The 27,856-nt window shown below is 43.3% G+C and overlaps 1 protein-coding gene across 4 annotated transcripts; it reads right to left on the bottom strand.

The window, feature by feature from the left end:
• Window positions 1–702: 702 nt before the first annotated feature.
• Window positions 703–27,851, bottom strand: MIA3 (MIA SH3 domain ER export factor 3). 4 transcript variants are annotated; one of them, XM_062605871.1, is made up of 29 exons: window positions 27,633–27,847; window positions 26,766–26,899; window positions 21,606–21,692; window positions 17,666–20,615; window positions 16,475–16,753; window positions 14,922–15,034; window positions 13,708–13,839; window positions 12,531–12,552; window positions 10,345–10,433; window positions 10,117–10,194; window positions 9,912–10,022; window positions 8,944–9,015; window positions 8,632–8,736; window positions 7,765–7,887; window positions 7,528–7,651; window positions 6,981–7,036; window positions 6,262–6,352; window positions 5,990–6,128; window positions 4,381–4,482; window positions 4,219–4,279; window positions 4,060–4,095; window positions 3,899–3,966; window positions 3,536–3,633; window positions 3,289–3,420; window positions 3,113–3,181; window positions 2,916–2,992; window positions 2,701–2,772; window positions 1,935–2,091; window positions 703–1,582 (listed from the first exon to the last, which is right to left on the bottom strand). In XM_062605871.1, the coding sequence occupies exons 1-29, from the start codon at window positions 27,769–27,771 to the stop codon at window positions 1,275–1,277; spliced, it is 6,024 nt and encodes a 2,007-aa protein (XP_062461855.1). In that variant the 5' UTR covers window positions 27,772–27,847; the 3' UTR covers window positions 703–1,274. The 4 variants fall into 4 exon arrangements, with proteins under 4 accessions (XP_062461855.1, XP_062461856.1, XP_062461857.1 ...); XM_062605872.1 differs by lacking the exon at window positions 12,531–12,552 and having other exon boundaries at window positions 10,345–10,451; window positions 13,704–13,839; XM_062605873.1 differs by lacking the exon at window positions 2,701–2,772 and having other exon boundaries at window positions 27,633–27,846.
• Window positions 27,852–27,856: the final 5 nt, after the last annotated feature.

The following is a 27,856-nucleotide window of genomic DNA, read 5'->3' as shown; positions in this document are numbered from 1 at the left end:
AAAGCTGTGACAGCCTTTCAGTGGTGTTGGTTATTATTCCAAGTTGTTTTCCCCCTTTTTTTTTTCTTCCCTAAAGCTTACTTCAGTACAGAGCACTTCTGAAAAACCTCAGAGTTAGATAAGCCTTGTATCAACTAACATTCAGGGACTTTTTGAGCATCTACAAACACAGGGTGTGCTTTTAAAGCTATTTTGTGTATGCAAACCCGTTTAAAGCACTACAGCTGAATACAGCTCATACACACTCCACTTAAAAAAGGAAAGAAAACAGAAGTAGCTCTCTGTAAGTAAAAAAAGGCTGTAAAAGTACAGACTTACTGCTAAGGAAACTGAATTGAGCTTAAATACTGAGTTAAAAGGAAACTTCTCTGTCAAACCATGCTTAATGCTGCAAGCCAGTCATGAAAGCCAAAAGCCACCATGAAATTTCGTAGTGTCTGCAACCCTGGAGCATTTGGCTGCACTTCCAAACTCGCTCCACAACATGGTAAAGATTTGCAGCTCTGCACTGCCCTTCAGCTGAGGAGGGAGAGATCCCCCCCCATTGTCCTCATTCACCTGAAGCAAGACCAGTTCGGGGCGAGTGTAACACAGTCATTATAGCCTCACAGCAGCGGCCGTTGTTCAGTCTTGATTCAAATCTCTGGTTCCATTACTGAACTAATATCATTCCTGGACAAAAACCGGCACTGAACGAAAGCCTTCAGGGTTTAGCAAAAGGAATTTTGCTTTTTATTATGACCTTCCTTTGCCTACAGTGTCATCTGTGCTTCTGAGCTCAGACCAGGCATCTTTATTTCCCCTCTTAAAAAAGCCCAAACAGACCTCACAGTCCTGATGTAAACCCCTGGCCTACCCCAACTGCAGCTCAATGATGTGGTGGAGAAGGCAGGTAGGATAGCATTTTACTTAAAAAATTATTTCCACAGGAAATGATTTGATTTACATTTTGTCACAGAATTAGTTCATTCACCAACTGGTTACAGAGGCTACATTTAATTAAAACTAGCCACACAGGTACTTCCTTTCTATTGCACGTTTAGAGGAGGTTCAAGTCCATCACAAAAAGGTTCTTGCAGGCCAAGAGGATGGATGAGTTTAAGGTGATCATAAATGCACATGTCTGTAGCAACTGGGTAAAAATTAATCCTGCAAAAGCCAAAATATACTGAAATGAGACAAATGGCCTTGACCAGAGAGCCATTTCCTAAAATCCTGACTGCAGGAAGTGCGCTCCGAGTCCCGTTCTGCTGAGCTGCTGCCCGGGCGCTGCGTCAGGGGTTCTGCGCTGGAGGCTGTGCATAGTCCTTTGGGGCTGCAGGGCAGTCCCTGGCTCCCGAGGGAGGCAAGTCTCTGCTGGGAGAAGGTGCATAGTCTCTGGAGCCAGGCGGGGGGAGCCGTGGGCCTGGAGGATAATCTCGTGGGCCAGGAGGACCTAGGGGTCGAAAAGGAGGGTGCCCACGTCCGTAGCCCCTGGGGTCTGGAGGCGGCAGGAGTGGGCCAGGAGGCAGATCTCTCATCCCTAAGGGTGGGCCAGGTAAGAAATCTCTTGCAGCTGGAGGTGGCAAGGGAGCACCACGAACTGGAAAGGAAGGAAAAGACAGAGTTAAACAAAAACCTTTAACCTAAGCAGTGAAGCTCCAGACTCATTCCTCATTTCTTCATTTTCCAGAGCAGCTCTGGAATGGGTCACTGTCACATGCAGACTTCACAGGCCGTGAATTATATTGCAGCAACTGTTGGCTGCTGGTTTCTCCTTTAGACTCAACAAGGAATACCTTAGCACTAAGGAGCCTGGAAAAGCTCGCTTGTCCCAGCTTACTGGGCAAGGCAGCAGACCCCATGAAGCATGAGGATGGCAGGTCTCAGCTCTGCAGAAGGCTCCCAAGGAGCACAGTGGGCTTGAGTTTCAGCACACAGCAATGTGACCGTACCTAAGGGCACAGGGAGAGGGCGAGGCCCAAAGTGCCCACGGAGGGGAGCCGGCGGCGGTCCGTAGCGAACAGGCGGTGGAGGTGGAGGTCCCATCACTGGGGAGGTCATGATAGGTGTTGCAGGGAAAGAAGGTGGGCCTTTGGTACTGGCATTAGCCTGTGTGAGACGAGGTTATACCTGAGTGTGTTACTGCACCAGAGAAGCATGGACAGTGCTGCACACCAAAACCACTCGCCCAAAGGCCAAGAGATGGAAGAGAGAGAAAGAAGAAAACTGCACACCCCCAAAACACATTAAACAGGGAAAGTTGCTGCACCATTGTCCCTTCACCAAGAGCACTGCTTGCGCTACCTAGGAGTGCCTAGTGTACCGTCTGAGATGACAGGTTTTCTTTAGCTCAAGTTGTCCTAAAGAAAAATTTGATCCCTTTTGAAGGGTCCTCAGCAGACACCCCTTCGGAAAAGGGCCTGGCACCTGGAATTACGTATGGAATTGTGCTTAAATAACACAGTTAAGTCAGCTGCTTCAGATTATTGGTGTAGTCACTCCAAAGTGTTTGCCTGCAGTCCTAAGAAGAAAGATTTCATTTCCATAATTCCATGAAAACCATGAGTTTACACTCATTAGAGAAAACTTTTGAGACAGAAGTGTAAGCCCTGGGTTAGTTTTGTAGAGCATTCTGTTATTTAGCAGCTCAGAACACCAAGCCTGTTACTCCTCTCCATCAAAGCAGAGTAACACCATGTGCAGCCTCTGAATACTCACTGTAGCTGGTTCAAGAGATGAAGGTGAATCAGCAGCTGCCCAGGGGGCTTCAGACTCTTTGGGAGAGGATTGCTTTTGGGGTTTTTTGGACAGCAAATAAGGATAGTGACAGGATATGGACAAGACAGAAGATGATACAGTTAAAGAAGAAGCAGGAAGTACAGCAAATCATGTCTTAGAAACACTTCCTGAAGGTCAGGGTGGTTTCAGCTTACCAATCCATCCATTGCTGAGGAAGGGGAGGAGGTTCTTGGCCCACTGCTGACGAGGGATGCTACAGCAGGCCCAAGGTCTGCAAAGAGAGACACAATGCATGTCCTGCCACACTTGGGGTAAGGAGCTTTTAATTTACATTTAGAAAGTGAAAGACTAGTGAATAAGTTGAGTTGGATGCAAGTCCCATGTAACTTACCCGGAACAGACATCCTTCCAGCTAACTCTGGTGGCCTTCGTGGAGCAGGGGGCCCATCTACCACTGTACCTTAAGGGAAAAAAGGACCTAATCAATATATGCCTGAGCTATTTCTGCTTTTCCTGGGTCTGTAGCACAAAAGGCAGCTATCACAGCAGGGAAGCCTCACTGCTTACCAAATTCACCTCTTGAGCCTTCCCTGCGAGGAGCAGAAAGGGGCCGCGCAGGAACTTCGATCATCTGTGTGGGTGATGGATTTCCTCCACTCACGGGTGATGGGCCAAAAGAGCCATCTCTGCTTAAGGGCCCTATGCCAAAGAATTAAAACCACTTGATTTCATTTTCTACACTATGTCAAAGCCCTATTTTTCTAGGATATTCTGGTTCAAAGACCAAAGTTTTGGGAGAAAAAGCAGGATTTACCTCGCCGTGGTGGGACCTGGCGGTCAGGTCTGCCTGGAGTTGGCTTTACAATTAAAGGTCTTTGAAGCATGACGATTTTTTGGTTTACCTCTATTAATCTAATTAAAAAAAAAAAAATAAAGCTTTTATTACTCAAGTTATATTTGTTATCATGCAACAAGGCAAACTGCCCTGTAAAATGGTACAGCTTTCACCAAGAAATCTTACTTTAACCCTAATAGTTTAAAAGTAGTAACTCAAAGATGCATTACACACTCTGAGCAAGCAGGCTGCCTGAGCGCCTCACACTGTTGGAGCTCCTTCTCTCCCAAGCAACAGACAGCACGTTCAAAGAGCAGTAACAATGGTCTGTACTGTACTTACTTTTGCCTCAGGTTGGCAGCTTCTCTCTTTTCTTCAGCCAGAGCTCTCTCAGCAGAGCGGGCAATAAGCTGTTAGGAAAAGTTTTGCCAACTGCATTAACTGCACCAACCTGGAGTCAAATATAAGCGGTCTCTGGGTTGGAAAAGGAATAACGTTCTTACCCAATTGTCATGTGCCTTTTTCTCATGGGCAGCAATCTGAGAAGGTAAGAAGTGGTTTGGTTTATTTTGTGCAACTCCTAGTATTTCCAGTAACTCACTACAGAGCACTAGAACAATACAGTAAAAGGTGATACAATAACCAGCAAGCAAGAAGTTTACCTGGTTTTTGTAAGATCTCTCTGTTTTTTGCAATTCTTCTTCCATATCTTGAATCCTTTGCCTGTACAAAGGGGAAAAAGAGAGGAAGGAGAAAGCTTTAAATGAGTTTTCTTCAACAGCTGAAATAAAGGAAAACAAGGAGCCTTTAGAAACTGAAGTTACTTGTAAACTTTCACTTCCTCGATGGCCAGCACTGCTTTTTCATCAGCAGCAGACAGCTTCTGCTCCTTCTCCTGACGCTCATACTCTTCCTGAGTTAGTTTTCTGCATGGAAAAACAAAACAAAGCACCATCTATTCCACTATCCTACATCTACTACATCTCAAAACCAAAGTATTCCCCTGCTAACAACAGTGATAAGCAGAATGTATAAAAATGAGTGACACTACAAAGAGAATAAAAAGAGGTTTGAGGCTTTTTAAGAGACAGAAATACCGTCTTCTGAAACCAACAGACAAACCCACTATGTGTAACACCTGAAAACTAAGGAGGCAGAGTTGACTGGAAAGTTCTGTCAGCAACTAAGTTTTGCCAGAACCTAACAATTGCAAGACAGTTCATCTCTTTTCATCCTGTAGTTTACTTCCCAGGCCTACAGCTGGTAATCCACCTTTACAAAGGTACAAACAAGGAAATACACAGAACTAACATCCAACCAAGGGAGACAAAGAAACGAATGTGTAGTAAAAAGGGAGAAATTTAGGAGTCAGGTGATACACACATTCAACAGTCATCAAACATGTGGAAAGAAGCTTACTTCTAAGTTCTCTCTCTGGCAATGTATTACACAACACATTTCCACAGTCTTTTTGTGACTCCTCAGTTCACTACCTTTGTAATTTTTCATACGTTTCTTGAAGTGTTTAAGGGATTCTTATGTGATCCTAACTTACAAGAGTTAGAACCACATAACTGAAACCATCAACCTAGTAGGAAGTTAACTATTGCTAATAACCATTCCTTGCCTACATGAACATACATAGAATCATTCTAGCCAAGAAGCAGTAACAGGCAGTGTACCTTCATAAGAGTTTTGGAAGCTATAAAAACTCTTCAGAGAGGTCAAGAGGAAGTTTTCCTTGAAAGATGGGCTACTCTATACCACTCCACTATGTGTTTACTACATCTGGATCCTGAAGTTATTAGGTCAGGAAGTTTCACTACTTAGCTTGTTCCAACCCTATGCTTCCACCAACCTATACACCTGAACCCTAGAACTTTCAGTTGCTTCTCCACCACAATTTCAGCCTTCCTATGGAATTCAGCTGAAAATGTCCCTGAATCTGTTCTCAATTTTCCCCCCAAAATTCAGACAGTATTACAGACATTTCAGTAAGTAAATAAATAAGGAATGAACACAGATACACAACTAGTTCTTCACTGCTAGCAATTCATTCATCTCGGCTGCACCACAAAGTCAGCCTTCGTTAATCCCTTTAAGAATGCACAAAGCTCCCACAGCTAAAATACTAATTCTTCTGCAGGATGAGGATTAGACTGCACTGAACTGAGGTCAGAGTAACTGAAACAAATCTCAATGGCCACTATATTCTTCTGGACAAAGCACAGAATTTGCAGACCAAGCCACACGTCCCCCCTTCTCCAGAACAGCAGAAGGCAATACTGCATGGAACACTGGAAAACAAAGGAGTACTAGCTTCAACCATGCTGAAACAGTAGCCAGCACCTTTCATTCCAAATACAACTCCAAGTAGTTTGATCATTCTGAGCAAAGAGCATTTGGATAGTGGAACAGTACTCAAAGGCTTACTTCTGGAGTGCCATCTCCTTCTGCTGGTAAAGCTCCCCAAGAATCTCCACTTTCTGCTGTAGTGTTTTGCATTCATTTTCTAGCCGAGTTTTGGCCGACTGGAGCGAACAGGAGTCATGTTCTAATTTTTTTATTTGCTCTGTTGGAGAAGCAAAGGTAAGTGAGGAAGGTGAAAGAAGCTGCAATGAGAACCAATATGCCCCATAAATGCTCCGTTTCTTTTTAAACCACAAACAACGTTTCATCTTAAACAATTCTTTTGCTAAGCCTACCTTCCAGCTCATGTCTTGCTGTTACTTCATCACTCAGTTTGGATTGCAGAAGATTTCTGTCTTCTTCAACTATGGATAACATAGTTTTTACCTTAAAAGAGGAGCAGAAAGTTACCATCTTAGGCATAGCAGCAACATGGCTACATTTATTAGATAATACTCTGCTCTCGAGAGACCACATTTGGAGCACTGTGTGCAGTTCTTGTGTCCTCAACATAAGAAGGACATGGAGCAGCTGGAACAAGTCCAGAGGAGGGCCACGAGGATGATCAGGGGACTGGAGCACCTCCTGTATGAAGACAGGCTGAGAAAGTTGGGGCTGTTCAGCCTGGAGAAGAGAAGCTGTGTGGAGACCTCATAGCAGCCTTCCAGTATCTGAAGGGGGCCTACAAGGATGCTGGGGAGGGACTCTTCATCAGGGACTGCAGTGATAGGATGAAGGGGTGATGGGTTTAAACTTAAACAGGGGAAGTTTAGATTGGATATCAGGAAGAAGTTCTTCTTTGTGAGGGTGGTGAGGCACTGGCACAGGCTGCTCAAAGAAGTGGTAAATGCTCCATCCCTGCGCAGTGTTCAAGGCCAGGCTGGACAGAGCCTTGGGTGACATGGTCTAGTGTGAGATGTCCCTAACCATGGCAGGCAGTTGGAACTGGATGATCTTAAGACCCTTTCCAATTCAAACCATTCTATGATTCTATGAGGTATCTTGTGCAGCATACCCTGGATACATCCATCATCTGCTTAATCTGAGTCTTCATCTTCTCACTCTCATTATCTAGAAAAGAAAAATATATTTGTGTTCCCTGTTTTTTATCCCCAATTCCCTGGAGTGTGCAGCTGTCAAAAATAACAATCCCCACACTTTAATCTGGGTTAGGTCTCCTTACTTGGTAAAAAACCCAACCCAAACCCAAAACCATGGGGAACAATGCACGATTGCTATTCCACAGCCAGCACAACAGAACTATTAGATTTACTCCAAAAAGCATTCAGAAGATTACTTCTTGTCACTACTTCTAGCCACTATACTAATATTAATTTGGATGCACTACTTGCTACTGAAGATAGTATCTAAAATCAAAACATGGGAATTTGGAGCCCGCATATATATACATTTTGTGTTTGACAATTGAAGCTGGCAGTCTCTTAACTCACAGGCAGCTATAAATATGGATTCCCCTTGTTCACTGTATGAAATGACATGAGCATACCACTGCATATGCTTTAGCCACTGGGCATATCAGCCAGGAGGTAGAGTGACTGTACCTGGCAACTCTCCATTGGCCAGGTCCTCTCCTGTGCTCCATTCATGCCCTTCGCCATCCTTCTTGGCTTCGGATGCTGAACCCGTGTCTAGCTGCTTCAGCTGCATAATGCAGTTAGTTAAAACCTAGTAATGAAAGCAAAGTTTCACTGAAGAAGAATCACTCTGTGTTTTGTAAAGTATTTCAAAGTAATTTATGATGTGTAATATTTAAAGCAAGCATATAATAGCGAACCTACCTCAATTTCATTTTCCTTGTAGGCAAGTGCTTCTTCTATGTCCTTCTGAGATTTCTGATACAGTTTGATCTGCTCACTGAGCTCAGTATGCCTCTCACTCCAACCTTCAGCTTCTTTTAGCAGCTGTGTGAAGCACCAAGGCAAGATGATTACTTGTTCTATTTTTAGCACAGGGTGTATATCAGCTCTACTGACAACCAACCACCACAGGTGACAGAAAGAGTAAACTTCACAGTTTCCACACTCATCACTAGCCCACTGGTAGAACTGGATGCTCAAAATCTTTCTGCAGTTTATATTATTAGGTAATTTTGCAAATTTTATGTTTTCTCAGCTAATATCCTAACATCAGAACCAAAGTGCTCACATACACTTCAAAATATAACGAATTAGCTGCAGTCCAGAGGTAATTAAACTATATTCTCTAACAAGCCACCTACTTCTCATACGGAGAAAGAAAACAGACAGATATTTACAATTATATGTAAAAGAACTGTGATGGCATTTCAGGGATAAAGGCCTCCCCTGTTTAGCTTAGCTTCAGAATTGCTTTTTGGCAATCCTTTACCACAACTTCCTTCAGTCCTGATCCCAAGTAGCTATCTCCTGACCACATAATGTCTGTGAAGCTGCTGACAAAAACTGAATCACTTGAACTGGCAATGCCTTCATGCTAAAGACATGTGACTCGCCTGTACAAAAAGCTGTGCAGGCAGGCACAAGGGGCTTAAGGTTTATCTTGATAATATGCAATACAGAATTAAGAAAAGAAGAACACACTGAAGCTACACTCAAGAAAAGTAGGAATAAAGCCAAAATACTTAATTCAAAAGATGAACGAAGTTGCCTGGCTTGGGCATAACTTACTTGCTCCTTGCTCTTTTTCAGCCTGGCATTCTCTTCCTGCACATGATGAAGCTCAGATTTCACCTTTTCTTCACTTAGTTTAGCTTCATTAAGGGCTATCTGCACCTACATATGAAACAAAAAGGAACAAAAAGACAAAAAGTCAAACTGCAATGGAACAAGAGTTATGTGTCACCTGATAAAACGCAAAACAGGTATATACGCACAAACAATGTGGAATCTGCCAATCTAGTGTTTTCTGTTACATCCTAGATATGAATTTTCCTAGTACAAGAACTTGTGACTGTTGAGAGGGTGTAGATAATGCCTTACCTCTGAAAGCTCTGCAGAATGTACATTGATAGTGTCTTGTAGTTTCTCCAAGGACTTCTGAGTTTCCAAGATCTAGATAAGAAAATGACTTTAATCTGATATATGCCTTAGCCTGAGTGATTTGGAAGCATAAATGGAAAGTCAAAACACCACCAAATTCCCATTTAAACCAGCTGTTAAACGAGCAGCAACGTACTGCTGCCTTATCAGCAAGGTAAGGAACAGCACATTAGAACCAGCTTCCCCCTTGCGCATCTGCCTGTTCATGGTTGGGAAAGCTCCCTGTACACCTGCACAGTCTAGAATGAAATAACACGTGTTCCTGTCATTAGCAACAACCTTTGATCAAAACAAGACCAAAGAACCTATTGAAGCTTATCGTTAATAGCAGAAAATCAGGCTTTAAAAAGAAGGGGGAAAAAAACCCACATATATACCCTTGGCCAACAAGAATGAAGGACAGCTTAGAGACCTTCACACTTACAACAGATCTAGATGCTTCCTCTCAGTGCAGGAAAATATCTAAACATCTCTTACCAACCCGAAACCTGCAGCTCCTATTGTTAAGGAGCTTTCTGGCTCCAGCTAGGAAGTATTAGACTAGCCCACTAGCCCATTACTTGAACATATCTGTTTGTGTGTGAAAGCAGGTAACCACACAAGTACGTCAGATCTTAAAAAACACAAAAGCCAACTATCATCCCACCCCCACCCCCCCCCCAAAAAAAAAAAAAAAAACACAAAAGCAAAAATTAACAAAACCCAAACAAACAATACAACAACAACAAAAAAATCAACTGATTCTCCCCCTTGAGCTTGGGATGAACCGGAAATTTCATTTCAGTTCTCGTTTTGAGGTGGTTCACCCTGTTTGCTCTACCTCTACCTGTTTACTCATGAGGTTGTGATTGGCTTTTAGGGGACATCAAGTTAAGGACAATACAAGACACAAGTGTGATTGATCCTACCTTGTTCTGTTTCTTTTCATTCTTTTTTCTCTCCGTTTCAAGCATTGAGTGCAGATTTTTTACTTTGTCATCTAACTGACGATTTGCTTCTTCCAGTTCTTTGACAGTATCCTAACAAAGAAAAAAAAGATAAAACCACCAGCTAAAGCAAGTTATTTTACTGATGTTCTTGCTTTTGGCACACAGGCAGTTAATTGTTCCTTACCTTAAGCCCTGCAGTTTCATCAGAGAGAACATCTTTTTGTTCTTGGGCTACCTTCACAGACTCCTTTGCTTCCTTTATCTGAGCAGAAAAACAACCAAACAGAACTGAGGAGATCATCAACATAATAGTAAGAACAGAAAAGAAAAACGTACTAACTGTTGCATGGACTGTGTCATTAAACCAGTAACAGAAAATTAGGGAGCAAGGCATGATAACCTAGAACAATACCTTTTGATCATATTCTGATATCTTTTGTAAGATTTCTGTTTTTTCTTGCAGGAGGTTTTTAATCTTTTCAGCAAGTTGCTTTTCAGTCACTAGGAAGAAAAAGAAAGCTTACAGTAACTGTACTTTATATCCTGGGTGAGGGGAAATAAAAGAAAATCAGAGCTATCATTACCACCACTTTAGGGAACATTTCCGAGTAAGAACTAAAACATAAACCAGGATAGTGTCAATTCCATGGCAGTCAGGCCCTTCTGCAGCACTCTGACCATCTTCAACTTTCAGTGCAAGTTACGACTGAAACAGTAAAGCACTGAAGAGTGATGCAAAGCATACAACTCTTGCATCCACTTCACAGAAGCTGGCCACAGAACACACAGTGGAGCAGAGTAAGGTGCTGGCTACACACGGATGGGGTATGCCCAAGGGGAGAACTGCCAGCAAGGATGTCAGAGCCGTCTCAGACTGCTGCTGTGACACTCAGGGAGACGCAACACCTTCCCTAACAACCGCCTCTTTTTGCTCTATTGAAACCACACGTTTGGTCAGCAAAGATAATGGGATGAAAGCTCTGGAAGACCTACTGGGAACAGAAAAAAGCCTCAGCTAGCAGATGGCATCATTAAGCCTCAAGGAAATGCACCACTTTCTAACAGACTTCAAAAGGGCTGTGACTGAGCAACAGGCACGCATTTTTTCTCAGCCTAAACAAGTTGTCAACCAACCCTTAGGATTCAACAAAAAGCATTAACATACTTAAATTACTTTATTGTAAACTAATTTAAAGAACATCCAACTGTGCTTTTTCAAGTCCTAAACTACCCCCGCATTTGAACACCCCAAGTCCCATTTGCTACACAGCAAATCCTGCAGCACAAACGGGAAACACTGGTTGTTTCAACCGCATCCCACAGGATGCAATGGCACCTGCTGCTCCTCCTTCCCCTCCCACATAAGGTCTCCTGGGCCAGAAGATCCCCAGCTCTTCCTGCTCTGTGGAGAAGGGCCAACAACTGCTGAGGTACCAGGCAGTCCTCAGCAGTTTAAGGGGGACAGGAATCCCTGCATTAGCTTGGTCTCCCAGTTTCACTGCTGTAGTGAAGAGTGGATAGTAGATTTTATCTTTGGGATTCCAAACATAATCTACCTTTTAAAAGCATTTTTGTCACTGTTAATATTCCTCTATTTTAGATAAAGACTTTAAAAATAACATCACCTTTATCATGCTTTAAGAACATCTGTTTGCCCTTAGATTTAGTAGTTTCTATACAGTATCATACAGAAGAATATCTGGGGAGGTTGAGGAGGGGAAAGAGGACGAGACCCATGTTCCTCACTTTTTTGGGGGCATGCTGCTAAGTAATTTCTACACCACCAATACCAACTCTTTTTGCTCTCCAATGACAGTAATTCTTTTGCAGTATAGAAATCATCTTAAAGATCCAAGATGGACTTTTTCCAGCTCACCAATTTTGCATTAATTGTATAGAAGGAAACTGCTGTATAACTACAGTTAAACTAGAGAGGAGTGACTGATAAATAGTATGGTTTGTGAGGAAGAAAGAGGCAGAGCTCACGTGAAGACAATTCTTTTGTATTTTCATTTTGTATTCAACTATTAATTTCAGCAAACACCCTACCTTAAAGTATACTGAATGGAGAAGTAGAATTCAGTTTTATTTACTTGAAGCTGAAGAAATGTTCTTGTAAGAAAGGATGTGCTAGCCACAGGTGTACCTCGTATTTAGGTCTACATTTAGAAGGTCTCTTTGCAACTGCACAGCAGTCAGTTTCAGGGTCCCCTCAATCCAAAAAGGCAAGAGAAACTAGCTAATGCTTTTTGTGAGAAGCAACAAGCAAAGTCAGATCCACTTCTAGTCAGAAGACCAAACCAAACTGCCCTACTACCATCATACCAGTACAGACCACATTTACATTGAACAAGGTGGAGCTTTTCCTTGTCCTTTAATTTGCAGGTGCAAGCTCCATTTTTTCTCCTAATAAAGGCATTACCAAAACCAAACCTGAAATCTTCAGATTCAGTATCTACTAGCCTAGCTTACACAGTAACCTTAGACTGAGCATTCTCTTTGAAAGGGAGTGAAAATGAATACTTGGTTGTCTAAAACAAACTTCAAAGCTTTTACATGCATTAAGTATAAAGTACACTGAAAAGCAGAGAAACTTACCTTGATATATTCTACTCTTTACCTACAGAAGAGGAAAAGAAAAACAAAATTAGCAATAAAAAAGCAGCAAGCTAAAAAATTCACCACTTATACACAGGTTAAAGCAGCATATGGAAAACATATCCCTCACTGCCAAGAAGAGCGTTGAATAATGCTGGAAACAAGCTTAAGCTGTTTCCTAATAGAAGCTTCTAGGTTAATGTCCTGTCCTAGAGCCCTGGTAAACGTCTGCAACCGTCACTAGAAGGGTAGCAGTAACTGCCCACATCCAATTTGCAATAAAGAATATGAAGCCATTTTGCATAAACCAGTCATGAACTTGCAAACACAAAACACACCTGCACCCCGGTTCATGAGAGTTGCTTAGCTTGAAATCAACACCCTTGAAGAGTTTCAGAAGCTTTCTTTTTATGTCACTTTATTAATGTTATTTTGCATTTGAAACTGACCTGGCATATTCAATGTTAAAACTAAGCAAGGAAAAAAATACCAATATTGTTACAGATAATATTTACTTTTTTTTTTATAAAGTATTCCACAGCCTTCCAGAACTCACCAGCTGTGGAATAAACTGCCCTGTTTGATTTTAATCCATCAGTTCCCAAGGAGATGCACTGCTATACTTGAGACCTGGTGATAGTATTTTTCTTGCACAGAAAAATATCTTTGTAGGAAAGGGGAGGACAAACGCAGAGTGAGGAAAAGAGTGGGAAAGGGGCTCTCCAGTGGGAATTAGAAGCAGGTTTTGGGTTTCTAAATGCAGTGCCTGAAAGCTGGACAACATGAAGGGGAGAGGATTAACTGCTTGTTTTGGAGACAGGACATAGTCAGCAACAGGCTCAAGCACATGGAAGGCATTTCAAAGATATGATGACCCTTAACTCATCCTCCTTTATTTACATCATACTCCCCAATCTGCTTTTGAAACTGCCTCTTACTAAGCAATCTTCGATTAATAGCTTAGAGGAATTGCTTCTTAACTTGAAGGAAGATACAACTTACTTTAGTCACCAAGCCCAGCATTTAGTTCATGTTCATGCTATAAACAGTAGAATGGTCTAAAAAATGAAAGACTACATACTGCTTCAACCCTGGTAATTCAGAAACAGTTGAACCATACAAAAGATCATTCAGCAAGTGAAATATCAGCAGGCTTGCAAGCATAAAGTGTACTCACTGAAAGGCAGGTTCTCCAGAAAATTATAGCAAGTGTGGCAATTCCCACTAAGGCAGTGATAATAATAGGCTCCCATGGAAGTCCATGGAAATCTGGCCCAGGACGAATTTCCTCAGGCAGGGTAGCAACCAGCTGAAAACCAACAGCATTGGCAACTATGAATATGTTTTTGTTAAATACTCAGGCAAAATAAGCATAAGCCAAAGGCTTTTATTCCCTTCATAAAACCAGAGAACTACCTAGATCCTTCTGGCACTTTTTAATGTAAACTGGAACTGAAACTGAAAAAAACCACAGAGCAGATTGATGCCTGCACTTCAACTGTAAAGTCTGAGTATGTGGAAGACCCCTGACAGTAACAACCTGCTGACAAGGAACAGCTACACCAGAATAAGTCTATACACACATTCTGTTACACAGCACTAGTAGTTATTTGGATCAGATTCCAAATAAAGCTGTGAGGACGGAAAAATATAGGAAAACAAACAGCTTCACATAAAGATGTTGCAACAACGGCTCAGATCTCTTCCCAGCTGCCACCCTGGTCACAGGGTCATATGTTATGTGCCTCGTCATACGATTCTGAGGGCCAGAGAGCACCGAACGCCTGGAAGAGGTGTGAGCACCTTGGTACAGCTTACAGGACTGATACATACACTCGCAACACAAGCTGTACGAGCCCTGCAGAAAGCCGCCACGGCCTGAACGTGACACTGAAACGATGGCACACACCCTTCCCCGCGCAAAGGGGGCTTTGTCAGGCCCCCCCGTCCTCAGAGCGCGCCGGAGGCCAGGCAGCCGTCCCTGCCGGCAGACACCTCCGCTCCCCCGGGACTGCTCCCACATCGAACCCTTCGGTGTGGCGGCGCAATTCCCGCCTCGACCTGTCTCCCTCAGGGGGCAGGGTGTCGGGGGGGGGGGGGTTGTGCTGTCACTCGGGACGCTTCCTCCGCTCGTCACGTCTGACCCAGCGGCCGTTAACGGTTCGCAACGTCCGTTAACGGCTCCCAACGGCCGGCGCGCCACGACTCCCCCCCCGGCCCGCCCGCCCCGCGCACCTGGTCCATGGCGGCGCGATGCAGCCGCCGGTGTCTGTCACACGTCAGCCCGGACTGACCCCGCACATACACACACACCGCCCCGCCCCGCCACACACGTCATCGCCGCGCGCCGCACGCATGCGCAGCCGCCGCCGCCGCCTCCGCCACACTCACCCGGCGCAGCAGCTCCCGGACGGCCGGGCCCGCTCCGAACGTGGCTCCCTCCTGTGAGGCGGCGGCCGCCTCCGACCCGCGTCCTAGGGGCAGCCCGGTGCCTTCCTCGGGGTCTGCGGGGACAGAGAGACATGTGTTACCTCACGCCTCAGCGTGAGGCGCTGACACGGCCACCCGCTTCTGTATGTCCCCCACCCCGCGGTCTTCGAGTCGAGATTTCAACTTATGGTGCTGAAGGCCAGTGAAAAAACAGGCAAAAATCCTTAGAAAAGGTGGTAGATGCTCCAGAGCCTGATTTAGGAACGACGGACACAAGTACACAGTGACTTTGCCAAGCCTGCTTCAGAGCATGTACAGCTCCTTGAGCAGCAAGTCAGCAACAGAAAAGCACACACGTTCTGATCAATAAATCTACATCTTCTAGTAAGCTTACAGCGCTGTTAGTACAGCACGAGCTTTAAACTGTCTTTACGTCTGCCCTAATCCGCAGCCTGCCTGCTCTTACTGCTACTGTTGCCGTTATTTCAAGTTAGCAGCTAAAAATAACCAGCGTGTTGGTACACTGTGGAACAGCAGTTCTACAAACATCCACCTTGCGTCTTCTCAGCACTAGTACAGGAATTCCTGGCAAACAGCATTCAACAACCATTTAGGAAGGAATGCAAGATGGCCTAAAATACCGCAGGATATCCGACTGCTTAACCACGTAAGTAATCCACCAGCCATTTAAAATCCATAGGTATCTCTGCATTCAAACTAGAGTTTCCTTCAGAAGCTGATCAAAAGCACTTGGCTATGGGGATGATACAGTACCTCAGTAGTATGCAAAAGTTAAGCAAAATGTGCCTGAAGTTCTTCTATATGCTCTGTTAAGATGGATGTATTAAGTATAATCAGAGGTGAATGTAGAACAGCAAAGCTGGGCTTAGCACTGAGAATGGAGTCAAAGGTAGTTTCATGCCAAAACAGAGCTGTTTCCCTCCTTAGCATACTGATGAGTTGGCACACTTGTTCCAGGGGGGAGAAGGCTTAGCAAAACAGAGTCAAACATTTCTCCTACTTCCACAAAAAGCAGGCCAGAAATTATTGAACTGATAAAGGTAAACTACAGTCCCTCTTCCCTAGAAATACAGCTTAGAGTCACAGGTTAAAATGAATGAGAGCACATGATTATATAGCCTAATAGACTGTCAGTCCACCTGCAAGTAGGAGAAAACCTGAGCTGGTGGTATGCTGCCAGAGATATCTGCTCTTTGACTCCTACCATCCTGACAGTCCAGCAGCCCCAGCTCAGAGTTCTGACTGTGGCACTTACAGGAGAACTTCTCTGATTTCTATAGTGCAAAAAGGCAGCAGAAAAAACTGCTCTGCTGACATGAGTGGTAACACTACAATACTGCCACTAGAGGACTGTCACGGGTTAGTGGAAACCAGTAGGATTACAGCAGCGTACAATAAAAGTATTAGTGAAAAACCTTAGTATTTGCCTAAAGGTCATTCCACCACGCTCCTCCTTAAAAGCAGAACAAAACAGCCCAATTCCAAAAGATTACCTGCAGTGATATCTTCCCTGGTAGCCTCTCCTGAATCATTTGACCCAAAGGAAGTATCTTGTAGCAGTGATGTTCCTTCACTATCATTCCCTTCTTCAGCTTCTTCTGAGAAGTTGGACTCTTCATGCTCAGGTAGAACATTAACAGCATTCTCCTCCTTCTCCTCAGTAAGCTGTTCTGGCCTCTTATCCTCAAGCTGCTGAAATTCCTGATTGTTCTCATCAATGGCATTTGGGTTTCTGATGGAAACACCATCATATCTAGTCTCTTCTGCACCATCTGTGACAGACAGGGAGACATGAATTAAGGACTGAGCTAATGTGTGTTTCTTATCCACAGCTGTCTCCAGTGAAGTACTGCATTTGACAAGGCTTTCCTGGCACTTTTTAAACACTTCAGCTTGTGTATTGCTCCCAGTGTACTCTCAGTCAACTTTTAGTCACATCTAATTAAATGTTTATATGGAATTTATGCAAGGTATCAACCACTGACCTTGCTATGAGATACTGTAAGGTGAAATACTGTCATCATACATGACTTTATCATAAATCATATATTTAACATCTACTACTGGAAAAGGAGCCTTGCTAAGAGTGTATCTCACCACCCTGCGCATTAATTAGAAAAACAAGCAAGTTTGCAGCAGACTCTACCACTGGTTCTTCCCCATCAAAAGACCTGTTTGTTCAGTATATGCACTCTTTTACGAATGGGGGCAAAATATGATAGGGAGATCTGAGGTGCATGGATTTAGTGCCTGAACTTTGCATTAATCACTGAATCTTTCATAATTAGGTGATAACTAGTTTGGAAGGAAAAAAATAAAGACTGCTCTACACCCTCCAGAAAATTCAGCACATCAGTATATGTGAATCCCTATTTCTTGAGAGGAGGTACAGACGTGACCTGAAAGTCTTCTTCCACCCACATCTATATACTTACCTTACACAGAACCTGGCCCATAATAACAGACATGCTAAGCTCAACATGTTCTCTCAGGATTTATCCCTGGGCCACCCATCACAATGCCAAAAATACACATTAAAAATAAGCACATTCCCAGCAGGCTGCACAGGGCCTCTTTGAATTCTCCCTCACCTTCTTCTTAAAGCTTCTCTGGGTTACTCAGTGTTGTCTGGGATAGGGTTTTACTGCCATTTCATCTATTTATTAGCCAGCTTAATATCCTACCTTGGATGTGCAGCTGATCATCTTCCACTTCTGGAATAGATGCAAGTGGGACACTCTCACTAGCAGATGAGTATTTACTCCTTAAAGAATATATTAATTCTTGAATATCATCCATCAGTGCACTCTCCTCATCATACAAATCCATCTCTTTCACCACCTCCTCTTTATTTTCTGCCACTCTGGAATCCAGAACTTTTCCTACAAAATCCATAATGCTCGTTTCCGAAAACTCAAGTATCTGGTCCAAAGTTTTTTCTATATCTTCATTATTATGGCTTGCCTTCTGAGCCAGCTCCATCTCTATCTTCATGTCCTGAAACATGGCTTCTATCCTCACCACGTGCTGGAGCCCGAGGTACTTTTGTAGACGTGTTATGCGCTTTTCATCAAGGAAATCTCTCATTATTGTGAGCCGCTTCACAGACTCACTGAAGTCTGTTGCAGTGTCATTGAGGGCTGCTGAGCTGTCAGCAGGGCTGTAGAAATGCACAGACTGATGGTGGTCATTTCTTGTATACTCTGAATTTTGCATCTCTTCTGAGTCTTTCTGTGAAATGTCCTCTGGGAGATGACTTTTTCTTTGGCTAAAGTCATTGTTGTCTTCTATGTCAGGAGATGGAAAATTAAGCTCTTCCCCAGCTGATGGTGCCTTAGCTTCAAAAAACTCATCATCATCATTGTCCATGACATGTTCCATCTCATCCAGTTTAGCATCTTCACTCACTGGTATGTCAACCTCTCCCTTCACAGTCTTGCTGGTATCTTGCATGCTGGTATGCTTTTTAGCCTCCATAGAAAATGGTTTAATTTCCTCTCCTGTTTCATAAGTAGGGCTTGTGGTTCCCAAGACAGCTTCACTTGCCACTTGTAATTCAGGATTTGTACCTTTAATATTTAGCATATTACCCTGTACATGTGCAGCCCTTGCTTGTGACAGCTTTGCACTTGCAGCATTCTCATCTTCCAATAGCTCTTCCACTACTTGTTTCAGGTCAGGGTCATCTTCAGCACCTGGCTCTTCAGATGGCAATTTTGATCTCAGTGTTCTTTCTTTAGCTAAATTTGTGCCAAGATTTGTGTCTGTATCTGCACTCCCAGTACGAGCAGTTCTTTGCTGAGTAAGATTCTCTGTATTAGTATTCTGTGCAGTGCTTTTTGAGTGTGATTCAGGGGAACGTCTCTCAATGCTTTCTTCAAGTACTGTTGTCCTGCCAAGTTTTCTTGAAAGCTCTTCTTCCACACCTGCCTCTGAATACTCAATCTCATTTTCCTGTGGCCTAGGTTGCTCAACAGCTCCTCTACTGCTTGGATCCCCCTCCCCTGCAGAGGTTTCTTTCATGTTTCTCCTTTTCACTTCAGGATCTTTGTTAAGAGAGATGGATTTTTGATTTTCATGATCAGTCTCCTCTGTTTGTTTCAAATCTTCTTCATGTCTTAGAAGCTCTTTCTCCACAGCAGGCACTCCATGCTCCAGTTGCTTCTTCAAGAGGTCAGCATCTCTTAAGTCATTTTGAGATGCATTTTTTACCTCTTCCACTGGTTTGGCTGGAACATCAACAGAAGGCTTGTCCTCAGCTCTTCCTTTCTCCTCTGTTTTCTCCCATAACTTTCTGTGCTTTAAATTGTTTTCCAAGACCTCTTCCAAGTTGTCATCTTCAAACCTGTTCTCATCTTCCTCTGTTTGAGCAAGTAGCACTCTTCCTGGACTTTTGCTGATATCACCAACAGGTGGTTTTAAAGCATCTTTGTTGCTTTTAACAAATGATTTAGACTCCACAACATCTCCTGGACTAGGCAAAACATGAGGATCAGGCACAGCTGTACTCTTCAGCTCTTCAGTATGTGACTCAGTATCATCAACTTTGAGCTGCTCTTCAAACTGCTCAGTTTTGTTTGGTTTTTCTTTTGAGCCCAGATCACCTGTACCTACAGGTTCCCTTCTATGGAGTTCTTTGGAGAGATCCTCACGTTGAGTTATTGCTGGTGCTTCTCTTTTACTTATTAGCATTACCTCATCCTGCTTCTCTTCTGTTTGTTTGGATTCAGACCTGTCCGTGATTATACCATCACCCAAACTCTTGCTCATACTGAAGGCATCCTTATGAACAAATGCATCTGAATCAGGTTCTTCCTCATTGTCTCTTTGGTTATTTAGCTCTGCAGCACCTTTTGCATCTTCATCAGGTTCATGATTTTGTGACTCAATGTCATCATTTTCATAATCTTCTAAATCCACCCGGGATGGAATTTCTTCCTCTGCCATAAAAGACAGCAAAGGAATTTCATCAGACTGATCTGCAAAGTCTGGTTCCTTCTCTGCATCATGAGCATTAATGCTCAAATCTTCATTAAAATCATCTTCCAGAGGTGTAACAAGGCCAGTCACTTCATCATCTGATACAATAGCATCAGCAGTTGAGCCAAATTTTGTTTTCAAGTTCACAGAGAGCTCTCTGTTTAAAAGCGTGTAGGCATTGACATCTTCACTCTCTTTGTCAAGTTGACTGGTTTCACCCTGAGGAATACTAGTGTTTTTGGTATTTTCACTTTCTAGCCCTTTTAGTTTCCCATGTAGCATTCCTTTCAAGTGCTCGTGTGCAATTTGATCTCCCTGAGAGTTTTCTTTGTGACTATTGACACTGGAGTCTCCCCCAGTATTTTCAGTTCCTTCTGTAAGAGAACTGTCTAATTCCTCTGTTATGGAAGGAGCTTCTTCGTCTTCTGTGCTTAGCTCAAGATTGTCTGTCTCCAAAGCATCAAAGGACTTTACTGAATCAACCTGATCCATCTCCCCATCCCTTTCAGTTCCTTCAGCTGGATTTGTCCCTGAATCACTTGATTCAGTTTCCTCTTCATTTGCTATCGTCTCTTGCAATGACTTCAAAAGCTCATCCACATTGTAATTATCAAAATCATCCCTTCCGCCATCAAAGCAAACAAAGTCTGTTTCCTGAAATGGAAAACAGTATGTAGTCACAAATATTATTTGCTTTATTACAGTGATGACAGCAAATCAATTTGGTTGGGTAAGAGAGAGATGCAGCAGCAAAGGAAATTCTATTCATCATGCAGAATTAACCAAAACTATCTTGGAAATTTTGCTGCTGCAAAATAGTGGAAGTTTTGCCCAAGAACTCTTGAAAAACCTAAATAAAAAGCTATCCCTTAGCCCATCAAAGTCCTGGCAAGGAACAAACTGGAAGGAAGCAACGTATCTGACTCATCGTATCTATCTTAAATTGAGAACAAGTCTATTGCAAGTGCCAGAGAAGAGAATCAAGCAAACGTTTAACTTGTTTGTTACAATTTATTTTAGCTGGTCCCTTCTTAAACGCCCAGGTCCTCCAAGCAGGAGCTGCCTGTCACACAGGCTCTGAAAATTACACAGCAGCACAAGGCACCAAGCACAATTTCATCAGGGTCTGAAGCTGCATCCACAAACTGGCCTTACTCAAACAACTCTGAAGTTACTCTCTATTAGTGTGTGAGAGCCTTTTATGTGTGTGAAGGATGAAGGACTAGAATCAAAGGGCTAGTGTATCAGGTTTTGTTTGTTTCTGATAGTACTTTAAACTTCCAAAGTTTGGGTAAAGAAACAATCCTGAATACATCCCAGAGACCCTATATGTGAGTAGCTAGGAGCATCTCTAGAGCTCAATCCAAGCAGATTTTATTAGAAGAAAACTAGAATATTCAAGAAAAGAAATATCAATGCCCACATTTTGGGCTGATGCTTACACATATGCTGCTGCACAAACATCCCATCCCTGACACATGTGCATCTCTGCACATACGCAGCTGCTTACTAACAAAAGGTAACTATGGATGACATGTTCCCGTTCTCCTCCTCAGGGATTTTTATTAATTATATTAATAATTATATTATTGCCAAGGTAAGAAATAGGAAGAAGCCCAATTAAAAATAACAAATAAGACTTACATCTGTTGGTAATTCTAGCTCTTCATTGGAATAATTATGATTTATTTCAAGTAAATCCTTTGGAAAATATCCAAAATCACTTCCAACCTGCCAGAAAGCAAACACAAGCAAACAAAAAGCAGTGAAGAATCTTTCAAAATCATGTGACTATGTTAAAATCCTCATTGCAGTCACTAGTAGCAAACACATCAAACTCAACTATTTCTAAATGAAGTTTAACACAGCAAATAAAACAAAAAGATGAGCAATACCTTATTCATGCAAGAGCTTTCATTGAGGTTTTATACTTGCGTTTCCCAACATCCTTGCAAAGTTGGTTAGTTTTACTGTTCATTTCTTTAAAGCCTGACTTGTAACAGGTTATTAGGAGCTGGGAGTGAAGCCCAGGAGCTCGGGCTTATGTGCTTTAACTGCTACAGAGCACTCTCACTGGCACCACACATGCCTCAAGTAACTTTCACAAGCAAAGAGGATCTTTGACTGCACAATATTATAGCCTGAAATATGCACACTTTGCATCTTAAGAAAAAAAAAAAAAATCTTAATTTTTTAGGAAAATGCAGAATTGCACCTGAGGTAATCCTCTATTTTACAGCCTGAGTGGAAAATAGACTCCTTCTGCAAACGCATTGCTGCTCTTCAGTGACTAATACACACGAAAATCAGTCACAGATGGCTATTTTCAAGCAAGTCAATGTGCTAAGCCAAGGCAAAAATGGTGGAAGAAATGAATCTCTCTGATCACTCACCAGATAAGATCTACATAGTAATGCTCTCACTTGAGAGTTCTGACAAGGGCTGTCTAGAAGCCAATATTAATAGAATGCTGTCACTATGCAGATTAGATAATCCAGGCAGTTAGAGCCTGGTGAACACACCTCAAGAGGTACAGACTTTCCTAGACAACCAAAATATTGGGGGGGGGGGGGGGAATAAAAAGTGTTGGTGATTTCCTCAGGAATTGTTACTCTTCTTCAGTAAGAGCACTCAGCTGAAGACCAAATTCAAAAGGAAACCAGTCATGTCACAACAATCAGGGATATATCAATGTGTGCTTTGTTACACTGGTATCACTGAAATAGGTTAACCTGGGATGAAGTTTACTGGATTTACAATAGCATAACAGAAAAAATAAGGAGGGAAGTAATATGTATTAAAACTTTTGGGGTTTTGTTATGCAAGCAAAGTAAGCACTAATGCATTAAAGGGCTTCCTTCCTTAACTATTTCTCATTCAAATCTTGAGATATCAACCTTCCATAGTTGATATCTCCATAGTTACACATATATTGGGAAAACGAATAAATAAATCAATCTATTGCCTTCTGGCAAACACAGAATGTCTGTGGGGTTATTACTGGGAATGGGAAATTAAACCAGACTAGCCAAATCAAAAGCTAGTCCTTTTGGGGTATACTATAGTTCTATTCTAAATTGGCCTGCTTCTCTCTAAAAAACTTCTATTCCGGTTTTAATGATCTTTCTGTAAACAAAAGCGGAAGATTCAAAGTTGTCTCCTTACACCCTAAACTCCGTGACTACCATTATAATTAGGCACCACAATTTGAAACTCAATAAGCATAATCCAAGCTGTTGACCATACAAGTCCTCTGAAGTGACCCAGTTCACCACTTATGGGGTTTATGAGCCGTATGGGACCTGCATGCCCAAAATCTCATCTGGTCCTCTCCTTACAAGTCCTCTCTTGTAAGGGAAAAAATGCCTCATTGTGCAAATAAAGGAAACATTCTTCATCTGCTATGGACATGATAGAGGAAAGGCATTATGAATGCCAAGTAAATAAGGCAAACACAAAGTGCACCCTTCATTTCCACCCTGTTTCCAGCTAAAATGCTCTGGGTGGATGAACCACATAGCTGTGCATACAGCACCCATCCCCATCAGTGCCCACAGGTTAAGAGAACATTCACCAACCACCACCAAGAAGCCAGACCCTCACACCACCTACCTCAGAGACAGAAAACAGAAAACAGACAGCTGGGAAAGAAGATGTTCAAATGTTTTTAAGCTTATAGCCCACATCCCTAAATCAGCCATCACGGGTACCTCAAATTGCAGAACATTGGTGAAAGAAGAGTTGGGTTGGTCTACCCTTGCTGAACTCCTGAGTTGCTAAGAAAACCAGAAACAACAGGAAAAAAATTCCCTCATCCTCTGGGTCCTCCAGACATATTCTGTCTTCCCATTTTCCCTTAAATTTAGCCTTCAACTTCCTTCTTATTACCTTATGTGCAAGATTTGAAAACAAAAACTACTCCAAAAAAGCCACAATCTGCAGCCAAGTCCACTTCTTGTAATGCAAAGCCAGACAGCTTTCCCAAGCTTGAGTCAAAGGGATAAAGATCAGCCCTTTGCAGAAGATGGTTATTTCATCTTATGGCTGCCGTAACTGCTGAAGCATTTTGTTAAAAAGCAGCAGGGTTTACTTGGAATTATCTGAAGTAGTTTTGGAGTTCTGGACCCTGCTAAAGATGAGGGCAGAGTGCAGGAGAAATGCATGGGAGGCAGGTCTACATAACACAAATTGACGGTATAAGCAATGAGAGTGGGATGCTGAAGAGGAGACTGATTTTAGAGCAGGACACAGTGCACTGGACAATGAGAGTACCCAATGTTCTTCACCATTCAATCGGGGGGGGGGGGGGGGCAGGTCATGAATCAAGTATTTTCCTGGAACTGAAGTATCCATGAAATTCATAGCATAAAGTCACTGTTAAATAATGGTCAGAGAATACTGACCAAGCATTTGGCTTTGCTTTATTAATGAGGTTTAGATAGCTCTGCTAAAACTACATGCCATATAATGTATAGAGTAGACATTATAGCTGGGTTCCAGAGGTTTTTCACATGCTAAATGCTCGCTGAGCTCAATGGGAGTTCCACAAGCAATGAAGTGTACAAGACTGGGATCATAAAATACTCAACAATGGCTTGAGAAGGGTGGAGTGGATTAGAAAAGGAAAGGCAAATAAATCCCACACCCAACTGCTATAGATTCTTTCAGCCTTGGCAAAAGGCTCTTTTCTTATGATATTATCCCCCTTCAGGTCCAATATTCTACTGTATTTCGCATTGCTCCTCAAAATCGATTTCAGGATTAGTCTGCATTTCCAGCTTGTTTGAAATAAGCCCCAGGCTGCAGTAGTTGAAGTTTCTCATACACATATTCCCCTAGCCTCTGAAGATGAGAATACCAGTTATCCCTTGATCTCATACTTTCTACTAAAATACTTTCCTAATGCTTTCCCCTAACACTTCGGGAAAAGGAAAAAAACAGCAGGGCAGATGCATGGGATCAAATGACAGGCATGAACACAAAAAATGCTGTGGCAGAAGGTAACATGCCTTCCACTGTGATCTATCTGATCACAGACCTCACCAGTAACCTGGTTTTAATTAGCAAGCAGCAGCCTCCCCCAGCTCCAAGGCTGCTCACCGCAGGCACGCCTGGTCTGCATAAATCAAGTTGCCTGGCCGAATGTGGCATGGGAAGTCACGCTGCACGAGAGAGACTCCAGCACTATCTGCAAGTCAGAGACAGGGTCACACATGCCAGGGAAAGCACCTCTGACCCTGCTGCAGTGTCTGCACGCTGGTTGTTGCAGCATTATTAACACAGAAGTAGTCAATCAAACCAGGGAGAAAAGAAATACATTATAGCCACCAACTGAAAGGAAACAGTCTGTCATCACTGCCCTAAAAAGAACACAGAAAACACTGTAACGCAATTAAAAACCAACAACAAACAAATGGAACTTGGCAATTCTGCAACTTCAGCTTTTACTTTTTAAAATCAAAGCAAACATCCTTTTAAACTGGAGACACACCTAATTGTTGCATGAGCTTCCCTATCAGTGAAGAGTTAAAGTGAATATTAACTCAGCAATTACCTGAAAGCTGCTGTCTGATCTTGCAGCCTCTATTACACCTTGTTAGAAGATGCAAAATTGGCCCATGCTGCTACTCTGCGTCTCAAGAACTGGCAGCCCTGGAAACCTGCACTGGCTAATTAACCAGATTATTTATGGTACAGTTCATGTCAGAAGGGAATTACCAGCATGATACAATTATAATTTCTTCTTTAACCACGTGCTGCAGTTTTCTGCTCTCTCCTGTATCATTCTAATAGGATTCAGCTCCTGCTGAGAGCTTGGCTGTCCACACCCAGCCTGAACAGGTTAGAGAAAGTGATACATCCTGCTTTTCACTAAACCACTAGTCCCACAGTCAACACCCTATTGTGGCTTTGAGCAGCCCAGCTGTGGGCAGTTGTCTACCCCCTGTAGAAGGCCCAGAGTAAGAAATGAGGTTGACACAAATGATTCTGACACAAAAAGGTATGTTGGGGAAGCATGGAGAGGGGGCAACAGGCACTAAGTCTAAGCAACCTCCAAACCGTGAGCATTTTCAAGGGAAGGCCACAAAAACTTCTCTTCCTCCAGGGAATCTCAGTTCTACTTCTGTCAAGCAAACAAGGTCCTTATCATGAAAGCTAAGAGGAGTTTTCTATGAAATAGCTGCAAGGATGGGGACACTCCTTTCCCATTAGTAGCAGCCTCTCAGATTGCCCAAGGAAGACGACTCTGACAAGGCCACAACTCTACAAGCTGCTACACCACAGCTGAGAAACAGCCCTTTTTAAACCCTATTTTTCCTTCATTCTTTTTAGTTTCACTGCTTTTCCCTCCAACTCTGCTTCCAGCTCAGACAAAAAGGGGAAGACAGCAGCTCGATACTGAGAAGCACAATTAAAACATGTACATGGAACAATCTTTAGCAGTATTACAGCACACAGGATGAGACCGCGTCACGGGTAAACACAAGGGAAGGGAGGCTCAGCTTTCAGGCAGGCTTATGGGCCAACACTTACAGCGTTGCAATGGAGTTTTTCAGCACAAAGGCAGTTTTCTAACAGTTTTTAGCACACATTAGCATTGCCCATTTTCCACAGCACTTAACGCTTTAGGTTTTATCGAACCACATCCCATTTCACACGGGTCTCAAGACAAAATGGCATTCATTATGCTATTTAGCTATGTTCAAAACCTTACACATTTCCCTACAAGGCAAAAGGAAGGACAAAAAGATGACCAGAAAACACCAAGAAGAGCAAGTAGAACAAATGCTTTACAGTACTTACACTTCCAGCCCAAAGCTCGGTTGATTCTCCTATAAGTTTGTAATATACATAAACCGCTTCTCCCTTCTTAAAATTTACAAAGCGACAATCTGGACCTTTAAAATCCTGCATTGCCTTCCCTCGGCACATTAACACTGCATAAGAACGCAAAAAAAGAACAGTATTACTTCAAAATAACAGCAAGAAGAAAACCATTTAGTGAAAAGGGTCTTTGCTAAGCAGCAGAAAACCAGACCTCCCCACACGCAGTGTTTTCCTATTTTCCAGATTAGGTGAAGAGATAAGAACTTAAAGTATAACTAAAATAGGAAAATATTAAAAGAGATTATTCAAAAAAATAAGGCAAACTCACTGATCAAGGCAAGCGTTTGACAAAGCACTTGAGGATTACACTGCAGAAGCACATTATGAAGCTAATTATTAATATTAAATTAGACGGGGTGAAAGATGACATCGGTGTCCTAGAGAACCAGCCCTGAAATGACCCCTGGAACGCATCACCACCCACCCACAGAGCGGGTTTATTACAGAAGGGGTCTGCAGAGAAGAATAAAAAGCCCGAAGGAGCTGAGGGGAGCTGAAAACTTGGTCTGAAGGAGAAAGAGGGACGAGGCGCCTTTCCATCTCCCCGATTCTCCCCAACTTCCGTGCCAAAGCCGGGGTGTGGGGGGGGGAGCTTTGGGAAGCGCCTCCACGAAGCATGCGGCGTCTGCATCTATTCCCGTAACAGCTTCCCGGCGGCGGCTGCCGGGCCGAGCGCCGGGGACCGGGCAACGATTACCCGCACCCCGGCCGGGGTCTCCGCCCTCCCCGGGACACCCCCTCAGCCCTCCCCGGCTGCGGCGCGGCCCCGCTGCCCCCACTCACTGCTGCACTCGGGGTCGGCGCAGCGCTTCCGCTCGGCGAAGCGGCGGCCCAGGCCGGGCCCGGCGGCGGCGGCGGTGTAAGGCAGGAGCAGCAGTAGGGCGAGCAGCAGCCGGGGGTCCGGCGGCGCGGCTGCGGCCATGTTGGCGGGCGCCGGCGGCGGGGAGGGAGCAGACACGTCAGCAGCGCCGGCGGGAGGGCGATGTGGCGGGGGAGGGACGGGCCAA

This window comes from Pezoporus occidentalis, unplaced genomic scaffold (assembly GCF_034315485.1).
Source record: "Pezoporus occidentalis ecotype Australia unplaced genomic scaffold, CSIRO_AGI_Poc_V1 ctg93, whole genome shotgun sequence".
Lineage (NCBI taxonomy): Eukaryota > Metazoa > Chordata > Aves > Psittaciformes > Psittacidae > Pezoporus > Pezoporus occidentalis.
This window is presented reverse-complemented; position numbering and strand designations above follow the sequence as displayed.

Excerpts from the sequence above, each read along its gene's own strand:
- MIA3 (XM_062605872.1), bottom strand. The coding sequence starts at position 27,771 with ATGGCCGCAGCCGCGCCGCCGGACCCCCGGCTGCTGCTCGCCCTACTG. Across the intron at positions 6,353-6,980 it reads AGATGATGGATGTATCCAGG|GTAAAAACTATGTTATCCAT; the intron begins GTATGCTGCACA and ends TCCTCTTTTAAG. Across the intron at positions 2,773-2,915 it reads CCTCAGCAATGGATGGATTG|CAATCCTCTCCCAAAGAGTC; the intron begins GTAAGCTGAAAC and ends AAACCCCAAAAG.